Consider the following 11,032-nt stretch of genomic DNA (forward strand, 5'->3'; position numbering starts at 1 on the left):
AAACCTGTGGGATACTGCAAAAGCACTAGTAAGGGGGAAATTTATCGCATTAAATGCTTACTGCAGAAGAATGGAAATATGGCAAGTGAACAACCTAAAACTCACCTTAAAGAACTAGAAAAACAAGAACAATCCAAACCTAAAGTTAGCAGACGGAAAGAAATCATTAAGATCAGAGCAGAACTTAATGAAATTGAAACCCAAAAAACAATACAAAAGATCAATGAATCAAAAAGTTGGTTTTTTGAAAAGATAAATAAAACTGACAAACCATTAGCACAGCTAACTAAAAAAAGAAGAGAGAAGATCCAAATAACAAAAATTAGAAATGAAAAAGGTGATATTACAATTGATACCTCTGAAATACAAGGAATCATTTGAGACTACTATAAACAACTATATGCCAAAAAATTGAAAATGTGGAGGAAATCGATAAATTTCAGGGTCCTTTAAACAATCAGCTCTCGTGGGAACTAACAGAGAGAGAACTCACTAGCTACCCTTCCTCCCCCAGGGAGAGCATTAATCTATTCATGAGGGATCTGCCCCCATGACTCAATCAGTTTCCAACACTGGGATCCGCCCCCATGACTCAATCAGTTTCCAACACTGCCACATTGGAGATCAAATTGCCACATGAATTTTGGAGGGGACCACACATCCAAACTCCATCAACTGCTCTATCACTCAGGGGCCCAATCCTGGCTCTGTGGGGCCAGCTTTTCCCCTGCCACATGAAAATCTAAAGTCCCTGGTCACTTTGGGTCACAAAAAATGTCTTATTATAGTCATTACTACGTCCAGTTCACTGTAAGAATCAAAACTGCAAACCGATGGCAGCTCTTCCATCACACCTCCATCCCCAAATGTGCACCCTGCACGTGGCTCTCACCAGTTGACCTACATGCAGGGGGGGAGAATGCCCACCCCTGGAGCGGTGGCATTCCAAGCACACTATTATCAGAGACATTTTCTCTCTTAATTCCCAACCATTCTTTCGCTGGTCCCACCCCTTTTATAGGCTGGGGAGGAGGGAGTTGGGTTAATGACATCATAACCTGTCTTCAGGCACTTCCTTCACAAGTCCTGAAAGGGTGCACATGGGGTGGGGGTCTCTTCTGGTACTTTGTGAGAGAAGATGCCTCTGGGGGCCTTGGCCAGAGCTAAGACAGAAAGTATTCCATGCTAACCTTCTGTTGTGTGAATGGTGGCCCCTGCTTTAGAAAGGAGGACGAGGAGGAGGAAATAAGACTGTGGCTCCCAAAATAAAAGTCCCTCACTGGCTGAGGACTTTTCTGCAGGGGAACAGGCCAGAAGTAAAGCTCTGGCTTGAGATTTTTGGGGAGAAGAGAGCATTGGATATTTTATCTCAGGCCTACACGGGGGGGTGCACCTGTGACCCAACCACCTGCAACAGCAGCACAGCCACTTTCTGTGAGGTCCCTGCAGCTTTCAAAAGTCAGGAGCTCTGGGACAGGGGTACGGGGCCAAAGTGAGGTTGCCATGCCCCACCCTGAGCTGCCACTCTCACCTGCTCCACTGGGCAGTTCTGCCATGGGAGTGGTTGGAACTCCACCCTGCTGGCCTTGGGCAGCTGCACCTCCTAGGCTATTGGGATGTCAGGCATGGGAATCTGAACTGTGAGTCATCCACAGCTCACTGGATGACAGATTTAAAAAATAATCAAGCATTTCACACCCATCAGATTAGCAGAAAATTATAAAGTCTGAAACTACCAAGTAATGAGGAGCGATGAGGACTTTCATACACTGCTGGTGGAAGCTGGGGAAGGTCCAGACGTAGCCTGAAACCTATGCAATTTGGGGGACTTTTTAAATAAAAGAATACGAAATTAGGCAGAGTCTTGGAAGGGGCCTGGGTAAGTGGGGGTCATGGGTCAGTGGGGGTCCTGAACTTAATTAAACTTCATCAGCTTCCCAGTAAATCCACTCCTGGTGTAAACTGGAATAATCCTTTTGGACAGCAATGTGGTAACACCTGGGAAGATGAGAATGTGCATCCCCTATGACCCAGCAAGTCAAATCCTTTATGTGTTCATGGGAGAAATTTCTAAAATGTAACTATGGAGGTAAATACTAGAATGTTCTCAGTAATGCTGCCTGCAATAGTTAAAAGTAACAAATCAGAAATAGCCAAAATGTCCATCAACAGAAGAATGGATAAACAATGTCAACCTGCATAAATCTCAAAACGTGGTGTCAGGAAAGCAGGTTGCAGAGAAGGATATGCACAGTACGATACTATTATCATAAAGTGTCGGGCCAGCCCGTGGCTCACTCGGGAGAGTGTGGTGCTGATAACACCAAGGCCCTGGGTTCGGATCCCATATAGGGATGGCCAGTTTGCTCACTGGCTGAGCGTGGTGCTGACAACACCAAGTCAAGGGTTGAGATCCTCTTACCGGTCATCTTTTAAAACAAACAAAAAAAAGTGTGGAAGCATAAAACAGTGCCACGTGTAGCTCACATTATGTGTGCAGTAGAAGCCTGCACTGTGCGTGGGGGTAATGAACAGCACAGTCAGCCCAGAGTCCTGAGGATGGAGGACAGAGAGTAAGATAAGAACAGGATGTCCGGGGGGCTTAGATGTCTTACTTCCTTAATTCTAAAAGGCAAATAAGGCAAAATATTAAGATTTGACAAAGTTGGGTAATAATTATGTGGATGTTTGTTAAAGTATTATTTATATACTCTTTTGTAGTATTTGAAATATGTTTTTTTTTGTTTTTTTAAATTAATGTGAAATTCACATGTCAAAAAATTAACAATTTTAAATTGACCAGTTGAGTGGCACCATGACAGTCATGGTGTTGTGTAACCACCACTTCTATCTAATTTCAAAACATATTCATCACCCCGAAAGGACAGCCCATACTTACTAAGCAGTTGCTCCCCATTTCCTCCTCCCCTCAGTCCCTGCCAAACCACTGGTGTGTGTTCTGTCTCTATGCATTTACCCATTTTGGGTACTTTACGTCTGGCTTCTTTCACTTAGTGTAGAGTTTTCAAGGCTGATCAGCTTTGTAGTATGTGTCAGTGCTTCATTCCTTCCTGTGGCTGAATAACATTTCATTGTATGCATATATCACGTTTTGTTTTCCCAGCTCATCTGTTGATGGACATTTGGGCTGTTTCCACCCGTTGGTTATTGTGCATAGAGCTGCTATGAACAAGCATGTACCTGTACTTATTTGAGTCCCTACTTTGAACTATTTGGTTATATACCTAGGAGTGGAATTATGCCAAGTCATAGGGCACATAGGGTAAGTTTTTGAGGAACCACCAAACTGTTTTCCACAGCAGCTGCACCATCCTATGTTCCCACCAGCGTACACAGTTTCTCCTCATCCCGGCCAACACTCGCTATGTTCCATTTTTTTTTTTTTTTTCATAATAGCCATCCTAACAGGTGTGAAGTGGCACCTCATTGTGGTTTTCATGTGCTTATTGGCCATTTGTATATCTTCTTTGGAGAAATGTCTGTTCCTTTGCCCATTTTCTAATTGGGCTGTTTATCTTTTTGTTAATGAGTTGTAATATTCCATAATTTATTTTTAAAAAACCAAAAAAAATAAACCCTGCCAGCGGTGGCCTGAGCCTCTTCAGCCCTTTAATTCTCCATTCCTTCCACACAACAAAACACAAGCAGCTTTGTTTTTACAATCCACGCAGAGGGAAACTTAGAGGACTGGTGTCTGCTTTCTGCTCTTCTCTCCCAGGCATCCTGTGAGCCTACCCGCAATTTGGAGAGGAAGGAAGATTTAGAAATGACAATCCATCCAGGCCTCTCAGGACGTGGGGACAGAGGAGGAAGAAACTGAGATTGAGGTGAAGCAGCAACTTCTGAGACAGCTAAGAGGGAAGCGTCCTGGGCAAGGGGGAATTATTTCCCCTGGAGACCCCTAGTGTCACAGGTCACAAAACCGCCCTGGAGGAGTAAGTTTCCACTAATAGACGGTTTAGAGATTTCCCACACCCCTGCTCTCTCTGTCGGATGGCTGGGTTAAGAGGGATCCTCCTGTCCCCTCCGCCACAGATCAGATCGCCCTGTCTGGCTGGGCTGTTCCTATCCTCAGGGGCACTTCTTCCCCTGTGCTCAACTACTAAGAGGAGGCAGAGCTAGCACTGGGAGGCCACCCCTCCTGTGAAGCCAGGCCCACGCCACCTGCTGCCACCTGAGCCCAGACAGCTGAGGGTAGGAGGAGAGAGGTATACCAGAGTCTTTTGCAAAAGCATGAAGCCCAACTAACACACTTTCATGATTCTTGTTATAATGCTCCCCAAATAGCTACAAAGGCAGGGTAAGTCACTCATTAGGGCAATTTAAGAGATGCTAGATCTGCTTTGCTTAAAAACCTCTCTGCCCCATCACATCTCACCATTAGATGTTATCTCTTTTGGTCATGAAACTTGCCTTTTAAATACTTCTTTGTAAAGCCTCTGAAGGAACCACCCATTACTTACTTGCAGGTCTTGGACACTATATGCTCATTTTTGGAAATCCAACCCTGGGCAAACACTGGCTAAGAGTTGATAAAGAGAAGCACCCAGAGGAGCTATATGGGGAAAGAATGATCCTGTGGGTGCTCTCGAGTATGGGCCAGCCCTGTGGGGGTTCTGCACCTGCCATATGCCTGTGTCAAATACATTCAGCTGGCTGCTGTTCCAAGTTTTGCCTGGCAATTTTGAACATGGAAGGAACTGGGGGGTGGCAGGAGAGCTGGCTGAAGAGCTGACTGACCCTGGGCAAGCCCCTCCCTACTCTGGGCCTGGGTGTCTCCATCTATAAATGGGGGGAGGGGCGGGCTGGGGTCAATGGTGTCCAGGGTTTCTTCTGTGTGTCATTTCCTTGATCTTGATTCTGGTTATGCCCAGAATTTGAAGTCACTCTGGACACACCCAAGTTTGGACTCAAGTCTCATCACAAGTTCAATGATACCCCTGCTACAGGGCAGGTGCGGCCCCCTTTGCCCCTTCCTCTAAACCCTTCATAGATAACAGAACCTGCTGCCTTTGGTGCCCACACTTTCCTCTCTCCAATCGGGCAATAAGAAACCGAGATCCAGTTTTTGAACAGTTTCCAATATTTTCTTTCCCAACGAATTCTCCACACAGCTTGCTTCTGTGGTGGGAGCTCAGGAAAATGTGTCTCTGGGGCTGCAACGCACCACACCCACAGAAGGGATAAAACACATCCCTCCTAAGTAAGGGCCAGTGGCCCCGAGGACTTGAGACTGCCGCAGGTCCGACGCCTCCAGCCCACGGTAGGAAGCGCTTTCCCGCAGCCACAGGCAGGAAGCGGGACCAACCTCAGGTGCAGAGGCTTCGGGGCTGCTCAAGGTCACGCGAGGGACGCGGACCGCTCTCGCCAGCCCCCCTCCCCTGCCCCACCCCACACACGGGCACAGTGACTGCGGCGGCGGAGCAAACTATGGTCTGTTTTATTTCCAGATCAAATTTGTCGCAAATAGGTTCGCTCGCCAGAAACTTTTTAAAAAGCCAGGAGAGAATAATCCGGATTCCGCTCCTCCCAATCTCCAAACCTCGGTTAGTAATACCAAGGTTTTTCTTGCTTTTTTTTTTTTTTTTTTTTAACGAAACCCTCTCCCTGGAAAAAGCTGGGCACTTCTACAAGGACGGCGGTCTCCAAACAGGGACGAAGCGCGGGGAGGAGGGTCGGGCGCGCGGCTTTGGAACCAGCGCGCAAACAATGGGTCCCGCTTCCGACGTGCCCCAGGCTGCGAATTTGGTCTTTCCCCCTCAGTCCTGGAGACTGTTTCCCCCTTGTTGTTTGGTCTAGGAGGGGACAAACGACCGGGAGGGGAAGGGCCTTTCCCGGCGTAGCCCCGCATCCTGCTCCCGCTACCCCGATGCTCCCGGGACTCGCGCAGCCCGCGGATCCGGCCGGGACGGCCGTGGGGGCCCCACGAGAGCGCGCGGCTCAGCCCGTCCCCTCCCATCCCCGGGCCACTTAACCCTGCACCCGGGCCACTCACGAACTCGAAGATGAAAAGCAAGTCGGGGAAGGTGGTGAAGACCGAGAAGCCCCTGGGCAGGGGGCTGCCCCCCGGCGCCGCTGCGGGAGCCATGCCGGCGTTCTGGCGTTGGCCTGGCGACAGGACGCGAGGGGCTCCGGCTCCGCGCTGACGGCTCGCGTGTTCCGCGGAGCCCAGTGGCCCGGACGCCCGCGCGCGGGGGTTAAAAGCGACAGAGCTCGGGGCAGAAGGAGGAGGAGCCCGGGCCGCCGCCGCCCGCCCCGACCGATCCCCGCCCCAGGGGACCCGGCCGGGACGCCGCGGGCGCCTTCGGAACTACGCCGAGGGCACGCTGTGGGAGTGCCGAGTTGGGGACCGGGGCCCAACTCCTGCGTCCCACCCCTGGGTGCCATCTCTTGCGGAGAGCAAGACAAAGCCAATCTGGTGATCACCATGCCTTAACAATAACAACCATCAGTCAGCGGGGCCCCCGGAACCTCCCCACCATGACACCCCTCGGGTCGCCATTGCTTTAGCTTTTAAGTCGGGTGTCCTTCATCTTGGTGCTGGGTGCGTTAGTGTGCGCGACCTTCGCGCCCAGGCTCACGAGGGGACGCGTCCCCAGTCCTGACTGCCACTGCGGGCTGGGGGTCTGCAGGGCGGCGTGATACCTGCTCTGGCCACACACCCCTTGTTCTTGCGTCGTCGGAGCTCGGCGCCGCAACTGTGCACCGGGGGCCCCTCCGCTTGGTGCCGCAGCTGCGTGTCTGCGGGAGGGCGGCAGGTTGCGCTCAGCCGGCGTTGAATCCATGCGACAGGAAGCCCAGCTCTTCTGCGGGTGGGGCGACCCCGACCCTCCCGCGCACTGACTGCTGTTGACCGCCGGATTTTTTGTTTTGTGTTTGTGTATTTTGTTTTATTGTTTGTGTTTCCTTCACCGTAATTTCTTTACTCTTTTTTCCCTTTATTTTTAAACAAGTACCACACTCTAGTAGTTTCCGGTTTATTTTAATTTAGTATTAATAGTATTATTGCCGTGTTTTCTCTTACAAACACTAAAGCCTAAAATCTGCCCCCAAGTCCAGCGCATGCCACGAGGGAACCGAAGCCTCAGCCTCCAGTTCGGACTCACCAGTGTTTCTCCAGCTCTGCCCCGAGCTGCTGCTAGCAGGGCAGGGGTCTGCCCTCTCTCCAGTGGGGCCTTCACTCAGCCTTTCCGTGTACACAGCTCTTCTTCCTTCCCAGTCCCTATGGAGAGAAGTAAATTGCCGGATGTATTTTCCCAAACAAAAACCCACCCCCGTGAGCCAACCAGTCCCCCTGGGCCTCTGGAAGCCTCCTCCGGGCTGCCAGCCTTGGTGGCCTGCAACCGGGTCCCATTGTGTCAGGGTCCCAGGGCAGGACCTCTCTGGTCATAAAGGGCTGTGGAATTGTCAGGGACCCTACTCCCAGGTCCTTACGCACCCTAGACATCTTACAGGGTTGGACCTGCTGGCCCTTGAGAGGACATCATCTTCCTCCTGAGGAGATAGTGGTGGGGAGAAGCTTCAAAGTAGCTGGCTGCGCAAGAGACAAGCCTCAAGCAAGTGGAGCTGCTTGGTGTTTTCTCTATCAGTATATACTAATTAAAACCCACAAAGGGCCTATCAGTACTTAATAATGTCTTTGCCTGGGCTTGAGGGGTTTTGTTTTTTTGTTTTTGATTTGGTTGGGTTTTTTGCTAACTATTTCAAACCTTTGTTGCTAAATCCTTCAAACTTGGGCCTTGACTTTTGGGAAAAGGCCCAGCTCCCTGGTGCACCTCAGTGAAGTGCATCCAAGTCTCCTTTGATTAGGCGTAAGTGGAAACAGTCTCTGAAAGAGGCTACAGAGCATTAGGAAGACAACCTGTCCAAGGTCAAGGGGGCTTGTCCCTATCTCTGCGACCCCCTCATCTCACCTGGAGTCATTTGCTTTGATGTTCGTCTGCCCAACCAGACTCTACCCTCTGCAGGGCATCCCACATCCCACCCCATCTGCCCATCTCCTTCCCCTCCACACCATTTCCTTGGCACCTACCTGAGGGCCCAGCCCTGGAAGGTGCTCGGTAACCATTAGCCCAATGCCAGGATGGCCCCAGGCTTGTCTGGGCCAAACCCCAGAGGCTGAAGTGGACCGATAAGTCGAGGTGGGCCTGTCTCCATTCCCAGCAGAGCTTCTCCAGGATGCTCTGGGGCACTTGCTGATAATTTAGCGGGTTCATATTCATGAGAAGTCCAGGACCATACTTTGGTTTCCAGCAGGATATGAAAAAACAACCTCAGCCAATAATAACTATAGCAGCATCCTCAGTCTTCCTAGCAGCATTGTGGGTGTGAATGTGGGTACACCTGGGGTGGATCTGGGTCTTCCATCAAATATATTGCATGGCCTAGGGCAGGTTTCTAAAAGTAGAAACTGGAAAGTTATGATTGCTATGCTAGTCTGAGAGAAGAAGAGGTCACCTCCAGCTTGTGTGGGTGTGAATGTGTGTGTGTGGGTGTGAGAGAGTGTGTGTGTGTGTGTGTGTGTGTGTGTGTGTGAGTGAGTGTATCTAGAGAGGGTGGGAACTGGGAGAGAGGGACATGTCCAGAGAAGATTCATGGGGCAGGAATAGCCAGTAAATAGTAGCAGGTGTAATCTGCTTTTGAGTTTGGTAAGATGATTTCCATTTTACTGACGAGATAATAGAGACTCAGAAAGGTTAAGTAGCTGCCCAAGGCCACACAGCTGCTGAGTGATGGAGCTCAGCTTTGAAACTGGGCGATGCTGCATCTCTACAGTTAAGACCATGCTGAAGATGGGCAGCTGCCAATCAAATGCTTAGCTCCATGCAGACCATCCGCAGTCTCCCAAATCTGATCTGAGTGCTCATCTTGGGCATGGCCCTGGACACTTGTTTCCTGAGGCATTTCTGGACTTTTCCTCCCCTGACTGGGAACACAAGGAAGTTGGGGCTCATCATCCCCTTTATGGATGGGGAAGCTGAGTGCAGGCCTGAATTCAGAGAGCTACTGCAGGCCTGCACTTAGCCCGGGGGATTTTGTTTTTCTAGCATAGTCACCTGCAGCCGTGGATTTCCATAGAGGGCATGAAGCAATGAGGGCACCTGCTGGGCAGAGGGATCCATGACAGTAACAGCTGCCTGGGCATCAGAGGGCAGAGGGGAGCCAGCGTAACTGAGGGCCTACTGAGTGCCCAGCACCGCCGTGGGCGCTTTGCCCACATGGCCTCATCTAATCCCATAGAGCCTTGCTAGTAGGTGTCACCCCACCATACAGGCTTCGAGTGGGAGGTAATATGCCCAGGCCACATGGCAGGCAGCAAGTCTCTGGAATCCAGAAGGCAGGCTCTGTCCCCACTGCCTCAGGGTGGGCATGCTCCCTGCCTTTTTGAAGCTTATCATGCAGATAACAAAGATAACAATCAAATTATTATTATCCAAACAATAAATGTGTAATGATGCTTGGTGCTGGTGGAGAATGCAGGGAGCCCTAAGAGCATCTAGCAGCACAGCCTAGCCCGGTGTCAGGGGAGCTTGGGAGAGGAAATGCCTTGGGGCCGGTGAGCAGTGGGTGACAAGGTGAAGAGGACAGAGCCTTCCTGACACAAGAACAGTGTGTGCTGGGCCCCTGACTGTCTCCTGGAGGAGGGTCAGACACACACCTCACACTGCAGGGCTTCAAGCATACATAGGGAGGCCAATAATAAGGGTCAGAGGCAGGCAGTGGAGTAGGGGGCGGAAGCAGAATGTAAACAGCCAGTCCAGGGCAGGAGGAAAGAGGCATAGGTGGTGAGTTCTAGAAGAAGAGGACGCCAGGATGGATGCTGGCAGGGGAGTTTGAAGAAGGCCTGCGAGGCTGTGTGGAATTTGGGTGTGCAGAGAACGGGGAGGAAGGGTGCCAGGCCAAGGGAAGAACGTGGGCACATCCTGGGAATCAGGGTGGCTCCAGGCAGAGCTGGAAAGGCCATACGCAGGCTGGGCTCAGTAACAAGAGGCAAAATTGAAAGGGTATAAAGCGTACATGGAACTTAGCCATTTCCCCCTTGCAGCCCCTGCTGGAGGCCCATCCTCTCTGCCCCAGAGAGGGGCCAGACCGTGGACCTCCACAGGGCGCTCATGACCTGCCCAGCAAGTCGCACCAGGAATTGGGCCCAAGCTGCCCGAAACATCAGACACAGAGCAGGGCTGGGCCAATGGGTCCTCGGAATGCGGTCTCGGCAGGTTTGGGGCTGGGCTGGCTCGCTGCCGTGCTAAGCACCTTCCCTGAGGTTTCGCTCACAACACCCTCAGGTAGCCTTTGCCACACAGGGTGCCTCCTTAGGCTCCGAAGCAGTCATTGAGTAAATATCTGAATTCAGCAGATGCATCCTGGAACACCCTTGGCCCCTGGGCCTTTCCCTCTCGATCTCATACTTCTACTTGGGGCATCCTCTAAGGCCTCCCTGTGGGAACTGACTCCCTCATGGATGACCAGGAACTCACCTTCTAAGAAGCCACCTGGCCCTCTGATCAGGGAGAGAAAAAGGGGAACCTCTGAACCCCCTCCCCTAACCCTGGCGGTGGGCTCTCCTGCTATATATTCTTCTTAGCATTTCTTTTTGCTATTGGAAAAATACACGCGTACTTAGAAAACGTGGAAAAAGAACATTGTTTGAATATCCCGATGGTTTACAATGGATGGCCGCACCTATGATGTTTCAGCTTTAGAGTGGTGCAAAGGCTGGAAACCGTGCTCTGAGTACTCACGCAACCATTCTGTTTTTCACTTTCAGAATAGTATTCAATAAATTACATGGGTTATTCAACACTTTAGTATAAAACAGGCTTTGTGTTAGATGTTTTGCCCAACTCTAGGCTAATATAAGTGTTTTGAGTACATTTAAGATAGGCTAGGCTAAGCTATGATGTTTGGTAGGTTAGGCATATTAAATTCATTTTTGACTTAGGATATTTTCAACTTATGATGGGTTTATCAGGACATAACCCCATTGTAAGTCAAGGAGCATTTATACTAA

General features: G+C 50.5%; 1 protein-coding gene across 1 annotated transcript in view; it reads right to left on the reverse strand.

Annotated features, from left to right (window-relative positions):
- Positions 1-6,188, reverse strand: part of MAL (mal, T-cell differentiation protein) — a 30,541-nt gene extending 24,353 nt beyond the window's left edge. Inside the window, exon 1 of the mRNA XM_008589824.1 lies at positions 6,017-6,188. Coding sequence (XP_008588046.1) covers positions 6,017-6,109 — 93 coding nt within the window. The 5' untranslated portion in view covers positions 6,110-6,188. The remainder of the gene's footprint in view (positions 1-6,016) is intronic.
- Positions 6,189-11,032: the final 4,844 nt, after the last annotated feature.

This window comes from Galeopterus variegatus, unplaced genomic scaffold (genome assembly GCF_000696425.1).
Source record: "Galeopterus variegatus unplaced genomic scaffold, G_variegatus-3.0.2 Scaffold5676, whole genome shotgun sequence".
In the NCBI taxonomy this organism is placed as follows: domain Eukaryota; kingdom Metazoa; phylum Chordata; class Mammalia; order Dermoptera; family Cynocephalidae; genus Galeopterus; species Galeopterus variegatus.